Below are 22,262 nucleotides of genomic sequence, written 5' to 3'. Positions count from 1 at the left end.
GCAGGAATAATAGTAAAAAGGACTATTTGAATTGCAAAAAAATTGTAACATGCTGTTGTGCAGAGGGACCTGGGTATCCTTGTGCATGAATCACAGAAGGTTGGTCTGCAGGTGCAACAGATAATTAGGAAGGCAAATAGAATTTTGTCCTTCATTGCTAAAGAGATTCAGTGTCAAAGCAGGGAGGTTATGTTGCAACTGTATAGGGTGCTGGTGGAGGACTACATACAGTTTTTGTCTCCTTACTTGAGGAAGGTGTACTGGCACAAGATGTGCAGAGGAGGTTCACTAGGTTAATTCTGGAGTTGAGGAGGCTGGTTTGAGGAGACACTGAGTAGACTGGGATTATAATCATTGGAATCTGGAAGAATGGGGGTGGGGTGGGGGTGCAGAAACAAATAGAATTAAAGGAAATAGATAAGATAGAAGTAGAGAGGATGTTTCCACTGCCAGGCGTAACTAGGACAGGAGGGCACAGCCTCAAAATTAGGGGGAGCACACTTAGGACTGAATTGAGAAGGACCTTCTTCACCCAGAGGGTTGGGAATCTGTGGAATTCCATGTCCAGTGAAGTAGAATCCCGACAGTGTGGAAATAGGCCTTTTGGCCCAACAGGTCCACACTGACCCTCCAAAGCGTATCCCTTAAAACCTTGGGCAAGTTAGCATGGGCAATCCACCTAACCTGCACATATTTGGATTGTGGGAGAAAACCCACACAGACAGGGGAAGAATATGCAAACTCCACACAGACAGTTGCCCAAGGCTGGAATCAAACCCTGGTCCCTGGCACTGAGGCAGCAGTGCTAACCACTGAGCCACCATGCCAGTGGCTTCCTCAGTAAATGTTTTTAAAGCTAAGAGATCATTTTTTGAACAGTAAAGGAATTAAGGGTTATGGTGAGAGGGTGGGTAAGTGGAGCTGAAGCCACGGAAAGATCAGTCATGATCACATTGAAAAGTGGAGTGGGCTCCAAAGGCGAGATGGCCTACTCGTACTCCTAGTTCTTATGTTCTTAAATTCAACAGATTCTTACAGGCAGAAGGAAACAACTTTCAGAGAGAGATTTCAGGGAAAATGTCAGGAGTTCTTTACTGAAGCTTACAACTCCCTGGAGTCAAAACACACTGCGACTACTACAGCTAAAATAAAAACCACAGGAAAGACCTGAACTGGGAGAACTGTCCAATCCCCTTCCATTGTTAAACTGTTACTTCCTAGACTTTGTTATCTCTGCCTTTACAATCTGTTCAAAAAAAAAAAAACAAGGCCCAAAATAACCTTTTTAAAGTGACAGCATTGTTGCAGTATACCATTTTTAAGGTGCATTACATAAATTCATTAACAGCACATTCCAAACCATGACACTACCATCTAGCAGGACAAGAACAACAGATACATGGGAACACCATCACCTGCAAATTCCCATCCGAGCTAGTCACCATCCCACTTAGAACTACATTTCTCTTCCTTCAGTGCCACAGGTTCAAAACCCCAAAACTCCCTCCCTAACAAGATTGTGGGTATACCTGCACAAAACTGATTGCAGCAACAGTTGAAGGCATGTCATCACCACCTTCAAGGTCAATTAATCAAGATCATAAATGACTAGAGATGAGCATGAACAATTGAAAAAGTAACTCAAGTTGTAAAACCAGTGACATAAATGCAATTCTGTCCATATTGCAGCAACCCTCCAATGTCCTTGTGCTCAAGTAAAAAAAAAGCCACTTTGATTTAGGGGCTGCAGAGTTAAATTACGAAGCTGTGCTGGTTTCCAAACACTGCTTCCCCACCCCTAAAAAGTATAATGAATGGTCCTGATAGTTATGACAACCTTGATAAAAAAATGTCAGAGTGGAGATACATTGGTCACCTGACTGTCCACTCCCAACTCTGCAAGATTTCATTTTTTTCATGGCTTGAAGAAAATGATTTTTTGCTGGAGACCTAGTTTCAAGTTTAATTTTCTTAAGCTGAGAACAAATCCTTCTTACTCTGCTCATTGACCCATATCCTCCAGTTCCAGAAGAGCTGTCAATAATAAAAGCGTCACACCTTCTGTATGAGAGATCAAGTTTGGGCACAATAACCTTGTTATGCAAAACATTTGACCAAAATGAGGAAGGCATTTTGCAAGAGGGTCTTGATTTAAGCCATCCTGCACTTGTAAAATGTTGCTTACCTTTAGTAAATTACTTGAGTGTTACTATTCATCACTTAATTCATACCTTCAATGCTTTAGCATATTTGTCCATGACATTTTCCATAACCTCTTGGTCTAACAAAGGTCCAAGTTCTTTCATATTCACCTCTGGTGAAAGATCAGGATGACTCATAACATCACCACTGCAAACAAAATGGTACATTTAGGCACCTGATCTTCAGAATATCACACAGACTGGTATATCAAATGAAGTAACCTGATCTATTTGAAGAATTAGAGGCTAATTAAGGCAATAATTGATAAAAGCAAAATATTTCAGTTGCTGGTAAACCAAAATAAAAAGAGCAAGTGCTATTTTGGCAGCATTTGTGGAGAAAGTTAACATTTTGAGTTGAATAGGGTTCTTCTTCAGACTTGAAGCAAGGTAGCTGCATTGCTTTAATAAAGCTCAATACACGCTCGAAGAACAGGATGTTATCTTCAAATTACCAATCAAACAGTTTACAGCCTTCAGGACTGGAGTTCAACTATTTCAAATGGTGAATTCTGACCACCCACCCCCACACCCGTCTGATTCTTTATCTTTTGAAATATGGTCCGAAGTTTGTTTAATGTATTTTACCCAGAGATACAGCTATGCATACTTCTGCCATTCACACATAATGGAGCAATTGCTTTGTTTCTTTACTGCAAAGATTGCTTATCCTTTTGCTTTTTTCTTCTATATTTTTACTATTTATTCTCTCCTGCCAATTACACTATCCCAAACCTTTATATTCTTCTCCCCCTACCATCAAGCCCAAACTTCTATTTTGAAGAAGGATCTCAAGGAGGAAGTGTTGGATATCTTGAAACGCATTAATGTTGATAAATCCCCAGGACCTGATCAGGTGTACCCGAGAACTCGGTGGGAAGCTAGGGAAGTGATTGCTAGGCCTGTTGGGGAGATATTTTTATCATCGATAGTCATAGGTGAGGTGCTGGAAGACTGGAGGTTGGCTAACATATTGCCAATGTTTAAGAAGGATGGCAAAGACAAGCCAGGGAACTATAAATTAGTGAGCCTTACGTCAGTGGTGGGCAAGTTGTTGGAGGGAATCCCGAGGGACAGGATTTACATGTATTTGGAAAGGCAAGGACTGATTAGGGAAAGTCAACATGGCTTTGTGCTGGGAAATCATGTCTCACAAACTTGATTGAGTTTTTTGAAGAAGTAACAAAGAGGATTGATGAGTGCAGAGCGGTAGATGTGATCTATATGGACTTCAGTAAGGCGTTCAAAAATGTTGCCCATGGGAGACTGGTTAGCAAGGTTAGATTTCATGGAATACAGGGAGAACTAGCCATTTGGATACAGAACTGGCTCAAAGGTAGAAGACAGAGGTTGGTGGTGGAGGGTTGTTTTTCAGACTGGAGGCTTGTGACCAGCAGAGTGCCACAAGGATCGGTGCTGGGTCCACTACATTTTGTCATTTACATAAATGATTTGGATGTGAGCATAAGAGGTACAGTTAGTAAGTTTCCAGATGACACCAAAATTGGAAGTGCAGTGGACAGCGAAGGTTACCTCAGATTACAACAGGATCATGACCAGATGGGTCAATGGGCTGAAAAGTGGCAGATTTAGATAAATGAAAGGTGCTGCGTTTTGGGAAAGCAAATCTTAGCAGGACTTATACACTTAATGGTAAAGTCCTAGGGAGTGTTGCTGAACAACAAGACCTTGGAGTACATGTTCATAACTCTTTAAAAGTGGAATCGCAGGTAGATAGGATAGTGAAGGTGGCATTTGGTAGGCTTTCATTTATTGGTCAGAGTATTGAGTACAGGAGTTGGGAGGTCATGCTTGGCTGTACAGGACATTGGTTCGCTTACTGTTGGAATATTGTGTGCAATTCTGGTCTCCTTCCCATCGGAAAGATGTTGTGAAACTTGAAAGGGTTCAGAAAGATTTACAAGGATGTTGCCAGGGTTGGAGGATTTGAGTTATAGGGAGAGGCTGAATAGGCTGGGACTGTTTTCCCTGGAAAGTCAGAGGCCGATGGGTGATCTTATAGGAGGTTTATAAAATCACGAGGGGCACGGATAGGATAAATGGAAAGTCTTTTCCCTGGGATGGTTAGTTTAAGACAAAAGCTTTGCTGATCATTTTTAAATTGGAAAATTTGAAAAACCAAAAATTTGTCTTTTATGGATCACTCTGCTGCTATACCTGGTGTGGTCATGTCAAATCCCTGCAAAATAAAAAAATTCACATGAAAATTGAATTCTATAGTGGTGGAATCAATGTTTGTTTCCATGGGTAGGAAATAGCATAGCGAGAATGATATGTCATTTTGATAACTCCCTTGTTGTTAGTAACAGAACAACTAGCTGGGACCTAAAAGCAGGCTCCCTGTTCAGTATCGTGGTAACTATGAATGCAGACCATAGGGAGGAGAAAAATAGAAAATATTAAGTTTAAAAAAAACATGCTAATTAAGTAATAAATAAAACATATGTTGAGCTCTTAGTGGGAGCAAAGATATAATTTGATGACCCTCTATGAACTACTTGCAACTGTTATACAAGTTCAGTTTACTTATTGAGCAAGTGAAAAAATAGTCAGATTCAGTGGATCAGAAGTGAAGTCAATGGAAATTCAGCAAGAATGTGATCAATAGGCAAAGAAGCATATTTTGATAATAATATAAAAGCAAACTTTCTTCTCTAAGTCATCAAACAAATTTTTGAAAAAGATCAATGTCAGATTGTCAAGCATCTTTGCTGAGCCTGTAAGTGTGAAAGTTTAGCTTTTCACACCACACGAGATTCCAGAGGCTGGCTACATAGGTGTATTTGTACAAGTTCAGTACTGTCTTCCGGGGTATACTATGACATGGGCGTTGGTTAGCTCAGTTAACTGGGTGGCTAGTTTGCAATCCAGACTGATGCCAACGTGTGGGTTAAATTCCCACACTGGCTGTGGTTACTATGAAGAAGTCCCCTCTGCAACCTCTCCTCTTGTCTGAGGTGTGGTGACCCTCAGGTTAAATCACCACTAGTCGTCACATTATGGTCCAGAAGGACTGTGGCGACTTTACCTTTATTGTTTAGAAACTCTTCTAACTAAAGGTCATTGACTTGAAATGTTAACTCTGATTCTCTCTCCACAACGAGATGCTATGTATTTTCAGGTTTTTTTGGTCTTCGTTCAGGTTTCCAGCATCTGCAGAATCTGGTCTTTATATTAGTAGCAGTATAGCTATAGTTACTGTAAAACTGTGTATTGTACATGAATTCATAATTTATTGAATGATACAAAAGAGAAATGAATGATAAAATATAGATAACATACCTTTGGTAGATATGAAGAACCCAGTTGAGAAACAAATAAAGTTCATTCAATTCAAGATGTTTCTGTTGGATGCGTTCCAGGTGAGAAGATATTGCACAGTGATAGCATTCTATATAGACATTAAAAACCTTGAAATTTTCAGGGTAACATTTTTGTATGAAATCTTTCACAATTTTGAGGTCTTCCAAAATAGTTTGCTGAAGTTGTTCCAAGTGCAATGCAAGCCATTTTACATCCTGCTGCTTTGTAAGTAAAGGCACAGTAGCTATTCTTTCTTGCACACTTTTATAAACTGTTTCTTTCCACAAATCGTTCCACTTCCGAGGACGTCTGAAACAGTTAGTGCCAGGAGGATTCATTCTTTCTTCCCATTTTTTGTCTGCTGCTTCTTCCAGTTCAACAACCTTTGATGCCATACACAAACTTCTGCTGTCTTGTTTAGCTATAATGAATGAATTTGTGACTATGGATATTATTTGCTCAGCAAGCTTGTCGCAGAGTAAGTTAAAATCGCGAACTTTTTTTGTGTATTCCTGGCGGTATTTTTCATCTTTTTCATGCTCTTTTTCACGGAGCAACTCTTCTTCCAATTTATTTATATTTTTATTTGCCTCCAGTAACTGGTTTTGGGATATTAACTGGTTTATTTCCATTACTGCAAAACATTTAGATAGAGTAAGTAATTTAAAAGCATTACATTTTGTGTACTATTTGTATTAACAACTTGTTGTAATTTTTATTTCTCTGTTGGGTTTCCAAGGATAAACGTGCACACAATACGTGATAAGGAATGAAGGCTTTGGAGAATATTTCAAATTCTAGTGTTTCTGCTGTATTAGGAACTCCTTCCGAGATAGAAAGATTTGATCATAAACAGAGTAGGTTTTCAGTAAAGAAATTTGTAAGCTCCTTCAATGGCCTGATCTGTAAATGTGTGGTGTGGCATTAAGTCTCAGAAACCAGTAAGTTTCTAAGTTCAATCCTCAATGAATTAGTTATGCTCAGGTGGATCTGGGACTTGGAGTTATAACTACCTTTGTTGACCTGGAGCTCCAAAAAGAGGGACATTGAAGGATTCCCACACTTCAGTCTTTGATCTTACAAAGATATAAAAATTTCATACATAATTTAAATGAGTGAGTTATCTATTAATTTATAGACTGAAAGATCTGCACTGTACAGAAATTACTTAGTAGAACATTGATGGACATATCCTAAACAATTGATTACAAGTCAAGATTCTTTGACTATGGTGTGATGTTTTGCAGAGCGCACTTTGAGAAGTCAGTTTCTTTGGCAACCAGAAATAAAGGTGGCATTCGGATGTTTGGGCAGTACAAATAAAATAAATAAAACTGATCCACAGGCAAGGAAATGGATTTATATCCAGTGCTTAGAGTACATTCCCCAACATTAAGGGGAAAAGGCAGCTGAAAATTGGTCCTCTGGCTTAATTTATATCTGCATGCACATTCTAATCAGAAGGAGCATGAAGTCAAGATGCATTCCTCCTCCTGGTTTCCCAAGAAATTAAAAAGTTAATTTTTGTTGGTAGCAGCCGCTCTAAAGTTTGAAGATTATAGTTAGCTACAGAATTGACAGAGATGAAAGTTTTTTTTAAAGTGTAAGCAATGTGATTGCATCCTTGTTTTGATACAAGTTATATGCAGCTCTTTAAAGCATGCAAGATTCTGTGATTAAATTGAAACGTGAATACCATTTTCAGAAAAACCTAGAAACAGAAAGTCAGTGGAAACAGGCCAGTTCTGCTCTGCTGAGCAAATCCATTACACCCAGAAAACTTCCAAAAATCTCTATTTAAATTGGAGACTACAGATGGTTCTGATGAAATTAACTAAAGTAGTTATTCAGGAGCAGTTAGACTATTAAATATATAATACAACACCTGAGTAACTATTTAACAAAAATACACCACACTTGCCTCACTCATATGTAACTACAAAGACTGACAACAATAACTCCCAACTCAACTACTGGGGGCAGGCTGGAGCTGACTCCCTAACACCCAATTTGACCCCTTGTCACCCCTCCTTCCCCTGCTGGACTGGACTGGAACAGATAATGCACCTACCACAGGACCAGACTACCGCTACACCTGAACCCTTCAAACCTAACCCAAACCTTCCCCTACTACACCAAATTTCTCACCCCCATCTTGTCCCACCCTAAATAATGAATCAACTTACTATGTCATTTTGCACCCTGGCACCATAATCCTTTCCACTTCACATCATACCATCTGGCACTGTACCTCTACTCATCTGGCATTCTACCCCCTCCTTAGCAGGCACGTTACCTGCCTAACACTATCCTTTCAGCACCCCAACATCACACTTACCTTATGTACTTAGGATTTGACAGCAGCTGTCAAAATGGCTGTCAGGGCATTTAAAATTTCAGAATACTGTAGCTGACTGTCTTGGAAACAGGGTGTAGGTTTCATTCCTGAGTGTTCTAAAGAACTGAAAATGGAATTATGGCTCCACATTTCTTAGGGAGCCTTGATTTGGAATCTCCTCAGAAATTCAGACCTCCCTTCCTTTGTGAAAGAGAAAGGCCGGAGTGGAATCGGAGAGAGAGTGCAACTCCTCAGAAATTCAAGCCCAAACTTCCTTAACCTGTCACCTTTTAAATTAAAATCCATTATTCTGTTTCTCCTGCCAAAGTGGATAACTTCAGACTTATCCATATTACATGCTTTTTCCAACTCACTCAACTGGTCTAAGTTACCTTGAAGCCTTTTAACCTCCTCCATCACAACTCCATTTCGGTTTTGCGTTCTCAGCAAGTACTAGGGCAGATTTTCTACTGGCTGGACAGTTGTTACTCCAGAGTAGATCAGAGTTGCACATGGGGACCCTGCAGATTCCCCACTGTAGCACATTGAAGGAATTGCCTAGAAGACTGAAATTTCTTCTGGACAATTTCTCTAAGTCTAAAACCCTTTGAAAGCCTCCATAAAAATTTAAGGTTTTGGATAGTTCTGATGAAATTCAGTAAAATTTTCACTTAGCAAAGGTTTGGCTATGTATTCAATAGTCTAATTCCTAAGTAACTATTAAACTGACCCCATACTTCGATCACACACCATCAACTACACTCCCCAGAGTCTGACCTGACAGCCCCAAAGTCCAACAATGCCCATCCCAGGGATATGACATAACCTTATGCAGGACCTGAAACTCATTCTGCTGTAGCCACTGGACCAGACTCCCCCATCCCTTCTGCCAGACCCAAGTCAACCCCTGACCCACTCTACCCTGGTCTCCTGCCACTGGAACTAATCCCCGCTCATACCCCCAAGCCCACTGTCAAAACTGACATCTATGCTGCCAAACTGACCAGCAATTCCCCTCCCACACCAGATCTGACCTGAACACCCAAGACCTTACTCCCACTCCTTTTGGCACCTTGAAATCATAATCACCTGCTTACTGTGGGTGTCAGAGTGGCTGAGAGGATCTTAACTGGGACCTTCAAAATATGGCAGGTGACCACTGAAAAGAAAGGGTGGTTTGCCTCATCGGCCAGTTCGATGCTATGGAAGAAATTCAGAATGGAAATATGGCTCTGCATTTCTGAGGGAGACCTAGTGGAATATGCTCTCAAATGTTGACCTTCCTTTCTTAGTGAAAGAAAATAGGGCTGGATTGGCAATCTGCATGAAATATGATGGGTGAGATTGTCTAGCAAATGGCAATCTGCTTGAGATTTGCCATTCCCCAGAAAATCTCACCCATCTCATTTAATTCCCTCATCCAAATCAGTGCTGTATATTGTGACTAGGTGGGGCCCAGCAGTGATCACTGTGGTATCTCACTAGTTGTCACTGTTTCCCATTCTGGAAAAGACCCATTTATTCATATCATCTGTTTTTATCTCTTACCTGACAGTGGCAAGCTTGTGTTCTCACTTGAGCATTTACCGTCTTTGTTTTCTACTGAATCACATTTTTCTTCCTGTTCTTTGACGTCTACTTTCAAATTATTTACTGTATTTCCTTCTGATACATTGAGAGTTTTGTTTTTGGTTGGATATAAAGATGATGCCAAATTTAACCTTTTGCTTAACCTTTTGCTTAAATTTCTAAATAATCCAGTCTCTTCTCTTGGATTTGCATCAGGCTCATCAACCTCTATGTCACTGGTTTCTAGAGATACTTTTTTACTATTATGGCGGGAGCTTGGTTTCTTTTTGGTTGTTCCAGTTTTAACATCTGAAGGACTGCAAGTGGCCTGGCTTCCATCAGGTGAATCTTTCTCTCCATGTAAACCATCAGTTGACATTATTTTTGACGTTGTCAGCTTTATTCTTCAATTTTCTGTTGTGCCTCTGAATGAGAGTAAAATTTCAGTATCTTGTTGACACTTAAAAGAATAAAATTAATAATTTATGAAAGTTTATATGGTTCAGTACGGAGTTAAAGATTTTTAGTCATACAAGTGCCTTACATGTAGTATACTTGAACAATCCGCATCAACTAAAAAAGAAATGGAACGTTGATATATTAGAATTTAAGTTTCAAAATACTTACAAAGCTGGAATTTAGTAACACTGACCAATTTCTCTTGCACAGTGCAGTAACCACAGTTAAATTCTATTTTCATAACCTTTTGTCCAAAACAAACTTGAAACAGTTAGATTATATGACATTCAAAAGGCATCTTTAAGGGTAACTAGCATACAAGATTAGTTTTGCCATTTAAAGATACAAAGAACCGTTCCTCAGACATCCTCTCTCATGTGTTGTTACAGTGCCAAGTTCTATATAGTTGAGTAGTAATATAGCCACTCTCAAGTCTGGCCCACATAGTAATTTGAGTCTCGCAAGAGACTAAGTACTATGTAGTAAACAAATCCATTCAAATAGACAAATCATCTCTTCTGTCAAAATCTTAGTGGGGGCATCCTTCTCCACTTGGTAGGTTGGGCTTGTGCTCATTGGAGTTCAGAAGAATGAAGAGATTCTTTATTGAAACATATAGGATTCTTAGGGGTTTGACAGGGTAAATGCATAAAGGTTCTTTGAGACCAGGACCAGGGGGCATGATCTCAGAGTAAGGAGTCACCACTTAAGACAGAGGAGGAGGAATTTTATTCTCTCAGCAGATAGTCAGTCTGGAATTCTTTACCACAGACAGCTGACAAGACCTGGTCATTAAGTATATGCAAGGCTGAGACAGCAATTCTTGATCATTAAAAAGTAAAGTGATTCTTCTTAATGTGGAGATACATCAGGAAAGTGGAGCTGACTATTGATCAATAATCTCATGGAATGGTAGAGCCAGATTCAATGGGCTGAATGACCCACTACTACTTTTTACATTTTTTGGTCCATGGTACCAATCTCTCAAACAAAAATGAAACCTAATTGGATCATTGGTGGCAGTGAATCTACCCAGGGTATCTCAGATAGTGCTGAGGGACATGACCAAAACATATACCAACTATGCTATTCAAGCTCTCAGATTCTGGATCAAAGCCAAAAACAGTAACATTACCAGGGCAGTTAACAAGGGAGTAGAAACAATTTGGAGGCTATTAAATCTTACACCAAATTAAACAACGTATTAGAATTTGCTACAGTCACAGCTGAGTTAATTTCTTAGAAATTCAATCACAAAAAGATAGTTAAACCATATATGGAGAGGTGATTTATACTATGAGTTCCAAGTTTAAATAAAGTATACAGCTAGAAGAAACAATTCAAGTTTGATGCCTTTGACAAGGTCCCACACGGCAGGCTAGTCATGAAGGTTAAGGCACAAGGGATCCAGGGAGAGCTAGCTAATTGTATTCAAAATTGGCTCAATGGAGGGGGAAGTAGAGGGTGATGGTTGAAGGTTGTTTCTCAGACTGGACAACTGTGACTAGTGGTGTGCCACATGGGTAAGTGCTGAAAACTCTTATTTGTTATTTATGTAAATGATCTGGATATGAATGTTCAAGGCATGATTAGTAAGTTTTCAAATGATACAAAATTAGGAAGTAGCATTCTAATTTTTGATAACTTTCCTTGCTTTCAGAGGGGTTTTGATCAGATGGGGAAGTGGGCTGAGGATTGGCAAATGCAATTCAACACAGGTAAGTGAGAGGTGTTGCACTATGGAAGGTCAAACCAAGGTAGGACTTATACTGTAAACGGAAGGGTGTTGTGGCACAGAGACACTAGGAGTACAAGTACATAGTTCTTTGAAAGCGGTGTCACAGGTAGATAGGGTGGTGCAGAAGGTATTTAGCATGCTGGCCTTCATCAGTTGAGGCACTGAGTATAGGAGTTGGGACACTGTTACAGATGTATAAGACATTGGTGAAGCTGCACTTGGAGTATTCTGTACAGCTTTGCTCACCCGGTTATAGGAAAGACACAGTCAAACTGGAAGGAGCGCAATGATTTACAAGGACATTGCCAGGACTAGTAGGCCTGAATTATAAGGGAAAGTTGGTCAGGATAGGACTTTATTCCTTGGAATGTAGGAGAATGAGGGATGATTTTGTGGAGGTGTATAAAATCATGAGGGGCATAGATAGGATAAATGCATATAGTATTTTTCCGAGGGCATAGGTTTAAGTAGGACCTTCTCGCAGAGATTGGTGCATATGTACAATAGGCTTCCAGAGAAAGTGGTTGAGGCAGGTACAATAGCAACATTTAAAAAACAAATTGGGTAGGTACATAGATGGGAAGGGTTAGACGGATATGGACCAAATGCAGGCAATCAAAGCTAGGTGGGCATCATGATCAGCATGGACCAGTTTAGACTGAAGGGCCGGTTTCCATTCTGTATTAATCTGTGACTTTAAGTGAGATATCCCTGAAGAAGAGTTATCAGAAATGTTAACTTCTCCACCTCCTGATGCTGCCTGGCTTGCTGTGTTCTTCCAATCTCCTTCTTTGTCTACTTTGGATTCCATAATCACACATGGAGCATTAAATAAATTTGCAAATCAGTCAGTCAATCAAGATTCAACTAATTTTAAATGAAACTTACATTTAAAGAAAAATGGTAGACAGCCTTATATGAACCTCAAAACCTGCCTGGCTTGCTGTGTTCTTCCAATCTCCTTCTTTGTCTACTTTGGATTCCATAATCACACATGGAGCATTAAATAAATTTGCAATCAGTCAGTCAATCAAGATTCAACTAATTTTAAATGAAACTTAATTTAAAGAAAAATGGTAGACAGCCTTATATGAACCTCAAAACCCAGTCTTAAAAAGTGAAGGAAAGAAGATACTTTGTACAAAAATATTTCTTAATGTCAATTTCTACTTCTTGTGGAGCTCTTCACTCAAGAGCAGAATTATTCTTCCCTGAACCATAAATCTCATCATCAGGATCATTACTCCTATCCTTGAACAAAAATTTCAAACAAAAGTTGAAAAGGTGAGGATTGGCAAATGCAATTCAGCACAAATAAGTGAGAGATATTGCACTTTGGAAGGTCAAACCAAGGTAGGACAAAAATTCAAACAAAAATTTGTGTGTCTTCACATGGACAATTGTAATTCAAGTAATGTGCTGCCTTTGAAAAAAGGACCACCATCCTTCTCATTACACTCACCCCATGTTTTGGCATGTGCAGTGACATGCTACTCAGGAATCGAAATGTCAAATTCTGAGTTACTATAATATTTCAGTAAGCACTGGGTCATTATGTTGTTGCTATCCATGATAAAGCCAAATAGGAAGACATTTTATATTTTTACATCTACTAGTCACCTTTGAATTTCAGCTAAGCACACACCCAAGGTAAGTATAAATCTATTTATCACAAAGACCAGTTCCCCAGTCTGTGACCAAGGAATTGACCAAAACCTCAAATGAAGCCAGAGGAGTTATGTTTTTTTCATTTACACGTCCCAAAAACTTTCAATTACCTTTCTGAATTATTTTGCTTTTTAGACCATATGATATAGGAGCAGAAATTAGGCCAGTCGACCCATAGAGTGTCATCCACCATTCAATCATGGCTGATAGGTTTTTCAGCCCCATTTTCCCAGCTTTCTCCCCATAACCTTTGATCCTCTTGGCAATCATGAACGTATCTATCTGTTTTAAATACAGATTAGATTGGATTCCCTACGGTGTGGAAACAGGTCCTTCAGCCCAACAAGTCCACACCGACTCTCCGAAGAGCAACCCACCCAGACCCATTCCCCTATATTTACCCCTAGCTAATCCACCTAACACAATGGGTAACTTAGCATGGCCAATTCACTTGACCTGCACATCTTTGGACTGTGGGAGGAAACTGGAGCACCCGGAGGAAACCCACGCAGACATGGGGAGAATGTGCAAACAGACAGTTGCCCAAGGCGGGAATTGAACCCAAGTCCCTGGCACTGTGAGACAGCAATGCTAACCACTGAGCCACTGTGCCATCCATATACTCAATGGTCTGGCCTCCACAGCCTTCAGTGACAATGAATTCCACAGATTCACCACTCTTTGATGAAAGAAGTTTCCCCTTATTTCTGTTCTTAAAGTCTTCCCTGTACTTGAAGGATATTACTGCACGAACTTGTTTCTCCTGCCAATGGAAACATCCACTCTGTCTAGGCCATTCAGTATTCTATAAGTTTAAATCAGATCTCTCTCCCCCCCAATCCTTCTAAACTCCACAGTATAGTCTGAGTCCTCAAAATGTTCCTCATATGTTAAGCCTTTTGTTCCTGGGATCATTCTCATGAACCTCCTCTGGATCTTCTCCAGGACCAACACATCCTTCCTGAGGTTTGAGGTCCAAGCTTGCACACAATACTGTAAATGTGGTCTGACTAGAGCTTCAGGAATACATCCCTGCTTTTAAACTCTAGTCCTTTCAAGATGAATGACAATATTGTATTCACCTTCCTAACTACCGACTCAACCTAAAAGTTTACCTCAAGAAACTAGGACTCCAGTCTCTTTGTACTTCTGATTTCTGAATTTTCCTCCTATTTAGAAAATAGTCCATGCCTCTATTCCTCCTACCAAAGTGAATGACTTAACACTTTTCCACATTATATTTCATCTACCACTTCTTTGCCTAATCTTCTGTCTGAATCTTTCTGTAGCCTTCCCGCATCCTCAGGTGGCACAGTGGCTCAGTGGTTAGCACTGCTGCCTTACAGCGCCAGGGACTAGGGTTCGATTCCTGCCTTGGGCCACTGTCTGTGTGGAGTTTGCACATTCTCCCTGCGTTTGCGTGGGTTTCCTCCAGGTGCCGATTTCCTCCCACAATCCAAAGCATGTGCAGGTCAGGCGAATTGGCAATGCCAAGTTGTCCATAGTTTAGGTCCATTAGTCAGGGGTAAATATAGGGGAACAGGACTGGGTGGGGTATCTTTGAGAGTCGATGTGGACTTGTTGGGCCGAAAGGCCTGTTTCCACACTGTAGGGAATCTAATCTCATACTACCTGCCCCTCCACCTATCTTTGTATCATCTGCAAACTTAGCCAGAAAATCTTCAGTTTCTTCAAGATCATTAATGTATAAAGTGAAAGTTATGGCCCCAACATTGACCCTTATAGAGCACATTAGTCACTGGCTTCCATCCTGAGGAGGACCCTTCTATTCCCACTCTCTGCCTTCTGCCAGACAGCCAGCCAGCCAGCCAGCCAGCCAGCCAATCTTCTATCCATGCCAGTACCTTGCCTCTAACATCATGGGCCCTTATCTTACTCAGTAGTCTCCTTGCAGCACATTATCAAAGACCTTCTGGAAGTCAGATAGATAAAATCCATTGGCTCTCCTTGGTCTAACCTGCTTGTTACCTCCTCAAAGTGTTCTAACAGATTTGTCAGGCACGAACTCCCCTTGATGAAGCCATGCTGACTTTGCCCAATATTTATCAGAGTATATCTTTCCTTTTCCACTAATTTATCTCTGCTCTCTCAACACCTCTGGGTTAAACTTTAACTTTGATTACTAACTCAAATCTAATGGTTTGGACTGTGACATTGGCTGATCTGTCTTAATCAGCGAATCCAAGGTCATTTTACAATCTTCACTTTGTCTTGCATTTCTCTCACTTAGTTTGCCTAAATTTACATTGAACAAAGTCTTATCCTAAGATGGTGTTTTAATTCCTGTTGTAATCTTGAATTGGGCCATAAGAGAACACAGAATTATCCAGTTGTTTGTGACTGACAAAACACTTCTGCAATAGGTCTTTTCTCAGCATGTACACTTCTTTGTACATTAAATGCTGCACAGTCATGTGGTGGTATTAGATTCCCTTCTTACTCTGAAATATTTCAATCTCTAAACTGCAGAGGATTATCTGACACTAACATATCTGGTAACTTATGAATTGCAAACCAACATCTCAGACCTGAATACCATTGGCACTTGTAGCATTGAGTCTATATTCAAAATTATCCACCTTATATTTATCAAACAAAAAAAAAAACACTTTCTAGTCCAATTCAAACAAACTGATATGTACTCATTTGTACAGTTTTATGTTTAACATTGGTTGAATCATTTCTCATCCTGAGAACCACTTTGCAACTTTTCAACCATTCTAATATCTCCATCAAGCTTTACATATCCATGATGTGAAGGTGTCAGTTTTGGACTGGGGTGGACAAGGTTTAAAAAAAAAAAAATCACACACCAGGTTATAGTCCAACAGGTTTATTTGACAGTAGAAGCTTTCAGACCGCTACTCCTTCATCAGGTACCTAGTGGGGCGGGATCATAGGACACAGAATTTATAGTAAAAGATCAAAGCGTCATACAACTGATGCGATGTATTGAACAAACCTAGATTGCTGTTGTCTTTAATCAATTAGAATAGGGACACAGGTTTTGATTGATTAAATCCCAGACCTTCTTTCAAGTCATGTTACCGAGATAACATGAGGCTTTATCTGTATTAAAAAAAGTGACACATCAGCTCAGACAATATATTAAAGGTGTCAGGTTAGAGGCTGTCTGTATCCCAATCTTGAGTCAGACTGGTTCTATTTACACATACTCACACACAAACACATCTATGGGATGAATTTACATATCCAGATATATTTTATTTTGTTCAAAAAGCACGCAGTCAGTCCATGTGACATTTTATAAATGCCTATTTTGTAAGTAGAACCAGTGTGACTCAAGGTTGGGATACAGATAGACTCTAACCTGACACCTTTAGGGCACTGAGCTGAGATGTTACTTTTTTAAAAATACTGGTAAAACCTCAAATTATCTCAGGAACATGACTTGAAGGAAGGTTTGGGATTTATATGTTAATCAATCAAAACCTGCATCCCAATTCCAAGCGATTAGAGACTTAACAGCAATATAGATTTGTTCAATACGTTGCATCAGTTGTATGACACTTTGATCTTTTACTATAAGTTCTGTGCCCTATGATCCTGCCCCACTAGCTACCTGACAAAGGAGCAGCAGTCCAAATGTTGTACTATCAAGTAAACCTGTTGGACGATAACCTGATCATACAGTGATAGAGATGTAAGCACAGAAATAGACCCTTCGGTCCAACACGTCCATATTGACCAGATATCCCAAACCAAATTAGTCCCACCTGCCAGCACTCTGCCCATATCCCTCCAAACCCTTCCTATTCATATACCCATCTAATGCCTTTTAAATGTTGCAATTGTACCAGCCTCCACCACATCCTCTGGCAGCTCATTCCATGCACGCACCACCCTCTGCGTGAAAAAGTTGCCCCTTAGGTCTCTTTTATATCTTTCCCCTCTCACCCTAAACCTATGCCCTCTAGTTCTGGACTACTCCCCCACACCCCGGGGAAAAGAGTTTGTCTATTATCCTATCCATGTCCCTTACAATTTTATAAGCCTCTATAAGCTAACCGCTCAGCCTCTGACACTCTAGGGAAAACAGCCATAACCTATTCAAACTCTCCCTATAGCTCAACTCCTCCAATCCTGGCAACATCCTATAAATCTTTTCTGAACCCTTTCTAGTGTCACAATATCCTTTCAGTAGAAAGGAGACCAGAATTGCACACAATATTCCAACAGTGGTCTAACCAATGTCCTGTACAGCTGCAACATGACCTCCCAACTCCTGTATTCAATACTCTGACCAATAAAGGAAAGCATACCAAACGCCTTCTTCACTATCCTATCTACCTGCAACTCCACTTTCATGGACCAATGAACCTGCACTCCAAGGTCTCTTTGTTCAGTAACATTCCCCAGGACCTTATCATTAAGTGTATAAGTCCTGTTAAGATTTGCTATCCCAAAATGCAGCACCTCACATTTATCTAAATTGAAGTCCATCTGCCACTTCTCAGTCCATTGGCCCATCTGATCAAAATCCTGCTGTAATCGGAGGTAACTTCTTCATTGTTCACTATACATCCAATTCTGGTGTCATCTGCAAACTTACTAAGTAAACCCATTATGCTCACATTCAAATCATTTATATAAAAAAAATGACACTCCACTGGCCATAGGCCTTAACCTTCCATCACCACCCTCTGTCTTCTACCTTTGAGCTAGTTCTGTAGCCAAATGGCTAGTTCTCCCTGTATTCCATGAGATCTAACCTTGCTAACCAGTCTCCCATGGGGAACCTTGTTGAAAGCCATAATCAAGTCCATATGGATCATCTCTACCACTTTGTCCTCAAATCTTCTTTGAGTTGTTTTGAAGAAGTAACAATCAGGTTTCTGAGACATGATTTCCCAAGCACAAAACCATGTTGACTATCCATAATCAGTCCTTGCCCTTTCAAATACAGGTACATCCTGTCCCTCAGGATTCGCTCCAACAACTTGCCCACTACCGATGTCAGGCTCGCTGGTCTATAGTTTCCTGGCTTGTCCTTACCACCTTTTTTTAAAAACAGTGGCACCACGTTAGCCAACTTCCAGTCTTCCGGTACCTCACCAGTGACTATCGATGATACAAATATCTCAGCAATCACTTCTCTCGCTTCCCAGAGTTTTAGAGTACACCTGATCAGGTCCTGGGGATTTGTCTACTTTTATGCTTCAAGACATCCAGCACTTCCTCCTCTGTAATATGGACACTTTTCAACATGTCACCATTTATTTCCCTACATTCACTACCTTTCAATGTCCTTTGTCACAGTAAACACCGATGCAAAATACTCGTTTAGTATCTCCCCCATCTCCTGCGGCTCCACACAAAAGGTCACATTGCTGATATTTGAAGGGCCCTAATCTCTGCCTAGTTACCCTTTTGTCCTTAACGTACTTGGAAAAACCCTTTGTATTCTCCTTAACTCTATTTGCCAAAGCTATCTCATGTCCTCTTTTCACCCTCTTGATTTCCCTCTTAAGCAGACTCCTACTGCCTTTATACTCGAAGGATTCATTTGAACAATCTTGTCTATACTTGACATATGCTTCCTTCTTTTTCTTAACCGAACCCACAAATTCTTTAGTCATCCAGTATTCCTTATACCTACCAGCCTTTCCTTTCACCTCTAACAGGAATATACTGTTGCTGGACTCTTGTTATCTTATTTCTCCTACTGCCTTTATACTCGAAGGATTCATTTGAACAATCTTGTCTATACTTGACATATGCTTCCTTCTTTTTCTTAACCGAACCCACAAATTCTTTAGTCATCCAGCATTCCTTATACCTACCAGCCTTTCCTTTCACCTCTAACAGGAATATACTGTTTCTGGACTCTTGTTATCTTATTTCTGAAGGCTTCCCATTTTCCAGCCATCCCTTTACCTGTGAACATCTGCCCCCAATCAGCTTTTGAAAGTTCTTGCCTAATACCTGTGATTTTTAAACTTTCTTCACATGTCAAAAATAAATTACTACTGCTTTCATACAAACCATCCAAATGGTCATGTTGCAGTTCCTCCAGTAACTTCTCCAAACCCTTGCAGAAGATAGTTGCAACTGTCTAGGCAAGTGGAGAGTATTCTATAATCCTCACGACTTGTGCCTTGTAAGGAACGGCATTGGGAAGACAGGATGCAGAATTCCTAGCTTCTAACATCCTCTTGTAACCATAGTATTTAGTTAGCTGGTCCAGTTCAGCTTCTTTCAAATGGTAAACCTCAACTCCTTCCCCACCCACTTCCTGTTTCCTAAAAGGATATTGATCACGGGGCTTCAACAATCGTAATACCATCAAAAAACAGTGATGTTTTGGGATAATTACTATTACACTCAAACATTATAAGTGCAAAAGACAGGTAATGTTTTCAAAGGTTTTTAACATTGAAACTAACTGGAAAAATTGGTTGGTCAACTTACTCACTGTATATCATTTGGAGAAACTCAGATTCAAAGCAACTTCTGGATTTTTACACATTTGGATTTCTGAAGTTGCTGCCTACTTCAGTAGTGCAAGCATTGAAAGGCAAAATGTTTTTGATCAGACAGGTCAGTAGTATAATGCAAACACTTAAAAAGTAGCATGTTACCAAACCTCAATCATTTAAAAAAAACAGTAAGTTCCAACCAAAATTTTTTTGTTCATGACATTGACGCCTTCTCGAGGGCAATCAAATGTTGACCCAGCAAATGATACATACATTCTTTAAAATAAATAAAACTGAAGCTTAGTAGTAAAAGATGAAAATGAAAATGAAACAAAATCTGAGTAATAAGGAAGTAGAAAAAGACAACTGTTAACAATTTGGAGGCACGAAAATATAAACATAAGAGGAGAACATTAGGCTTGGACAATGCTAAATTGGAATCCATCCGAGTTACCGGTCAGTCAGGGTCCAGGTCATTTAGGAAACCTGCCCGGGGCCAGTATCTTGCGCGAGTTTCGCCCTTGGCCAGTTCCGGCTGCTGATTACACCAGGTGTAGCTCCGCGCGGCTGAGGTTTGTGAACCGAAGTGGAAAATGCAGAATCCTTTTCTAACCGCTATCACCTTCTCTTCCCCACCCTTTGAACCGCGATAGAAAACAATACCTCTCACCTTTGCCTCGTTATGGCAGTTTCCCAGAATTGGTAAGGACTAAATAAACAACTGGAGATATGCTCCACCCAACTTTTAACCTATTAAGAGTGGGAACTGTAATCAGCTTCTTATTTCATTGTGAGGACTATCTGTTTAAATTCGTCAGTCACATCACCTTTACTAGTCATAGGTCTAGAAATAGGTCGATCGGCGTAAAGTTAAGTAATTATCAATTGTATGGTTATAACTATTAATTTTCCAATTTGCGTCAAAAAGATTCAGCTTTGATAGTGTTCTTTCACTGAAAATGCTCTACAGGACTTAAGCAGATATGAGTCCAAGTATATACAACACTAACTGTTTATCATACCCTGGACACTTGCATGTGTGGCAGTGTCATATTGTCCAAAGGTTTAAATATAAATCAAAATAATTTTAACTAGAGAAGAGCTGATTTTTAAAAAAAAATCTTGCTTCTGAAACTAGGGATTAATGCTTTACTTAGTTCTTTTCATGTTAACTAGTAATTACTGTAAGGTCCTAACCCACTGTTAGAAGGATCAGTAACCGTGGATACAATTTTTAGTTAATTGGTGAAATGATTAGAAAGGAGATGAAGAAAAATTTTAACACAGCAAAAGTTTGTATTCTAGAACATTCTCAAAAATGATTGTTGATGCAGATTTAGTAGTGAGTAATGAAAAAAAATGAAGACCACTAATCTGAAATGAACCTACCAACAAAGGTTTAGCAGGTTTACTGTGTTTTCTATGTTCTGTTCCCAATGTTGGTTTTATTCTAGCCCAGTCCAAAAGTGATATCTAGCACCCAGGAACTGTATAGCAATAGCAACAGTCTTCCAGGCTGAGCAGGTAACAGGTTGAAGGCTTCTTAGACAGCGAAGTAATTAAAATAATCGTTCTTCGCTTTTTATAAAAAGAAAAGGTGTTGGAGAAATTTAGCAGGTCTCACAGCATCTGTGTAACAAAAAACAAAGTTAACATTTTGAGTCTGATGTCTTCTGAATGATAGCAGTCTTTGGAGTGAGGAAGGAGTGTAATGGAAAATCAGAGGGTGGGAGTTCAGTGACACCTCTTAGGGCCTTGGCAGGGATATCAAGCTTGGGGTTGGAAGAAGGTATTCAGAAAGGGAGGTTTGCAGTCTCAGGATAGGGATGGGTTTCTGAGAAGTAAGGAAGGGAAAGATTTAGGTGCCTCAGCAGAGTCATAGAGTCATAGAGATGTACGGCATGGAAACAGACCCTTTGGTCCGATTTGTCCATGCCGACCAGATATCCTAACCTAATCTCGTCCCATTTGCCCAGCATTTGGCCTATATCCCTCTAAACACTTCCTATTCATATACCCATCCAAATGCACTTAAATGTTGCAAGCCTCCACCACTTCCTCTGGCAGCTCATTCCAGACCTGTACCACCCTCCGTGTGAAAAAGTTTGCCCCTTAGATCTCTTTTATATCTTTCCCCTCTCACCCTAAACCTATGCCTTCTAGTTCTGGACTCCCCGACCCCAGGGAAAAGACTTTGCCTATTTACCCTATTCATGCCCCTCATAATTTTGTAAACCTCTATAAGGTCACCCCTCAGCCTTCGACGCTCCAGGGAAAACAGCCCCAGCCTCTCCCTGTAGCTCAAATCTTCCAACCCTGGCAATATCCGTGAGATGATCAGCCAAGTGGGCATTAAAGTAGGCACATGGAATTGACTAGGTAAAAACAATGACTGCAGATGCTGGAAACCAGAATCTGGATTAGTGGTGCTGGAAGAGCACAGCAGTTCAGGCAGCATCCAAGGAGCAGTGAAATCGATGTTTCGGGCAAAAGCCCTTCAACAG

General features: G+C 40.1%; 1 protein-coding gene and 1 long non-coding RNA gene across 6 annotated transcripts in view; one reads left to right on the top strand and one right to left on the bottom strand.

Annotated features, from left to right (window-relative positions):
- The window catches only part of LOC122553537 (exocyst complex component 3-like), a 61,101-nt gene extending 40,600 nt beyond the window's left edge, over nt 1–20,501 (bottom strand). For 2 of the 5 annotated variants that reach the window (XM_043697471.1, XM_043697475.1), the window contains exons 1-4: nt 20,213–20,389; nt 9,412–9,857; nt 5,505–6,159; nt 2,232–2,349 (exon numbers count right to left, since the gene is read on the bottom strand). In XM_043697471.1, coding sequence (XP_043553406.1) covers nt 2,232–2,349; nt 5,505–6,159; nt 9,412–9,811 — 1,173 coding nt within the window. In that variant the 5' untranslated portion in view covers nt 9,812–9,857; nt 20,213–20,389. Of the gene's footprint in view, nt 1–2,231; nt 2,350–5,504; nt 6,160–9,411; nt 9,858–9,976; nt 10,006–19,324; nt 19,524–20,212; nt 20,390–20,428 lie in introns of those variants that run through there. The other 3 variants (XM_043697472.1, XM_043697473.1, XM_043697474.1) reach the window with 3 other exon arrangements.
- The window catches only part of LOC122553538, a 65,141-nt gene continuing 63,259 nt past the window's right edge, over nt 20,381–22,262 (top strand). Inside the window, exon 1 of the long non-coding RNA XR_006312757.1 lies at nt 20,381–20,460. This is a non-coding gene — a long non-coding RNA (uncharacterized LOC122553538). The remainder of the gene's footprint in view (nt 20,461–22,262) is intronic.

This window comes from Chiloscyllium plagiosum, chromosome 10 (genome assembly GCF_004010195.1).
Source record: "Chiloscyllium plagiosum isolate BGI_BamShark_2017 chromosome 10, ASM401019v2, whole genome shotgun sequence".
NCBI lineage: Eukaryota > Metazoa > Chordata > Chondrichthyes > Orectolobiformes > Hemiscylliidae > Chiloscyllium > Chiloscyllium plagiosum.
Note: the sequence above shows the minus strand (reverse complement) of the source record. Positions and strands in the feature narration are given on the sequence as shown.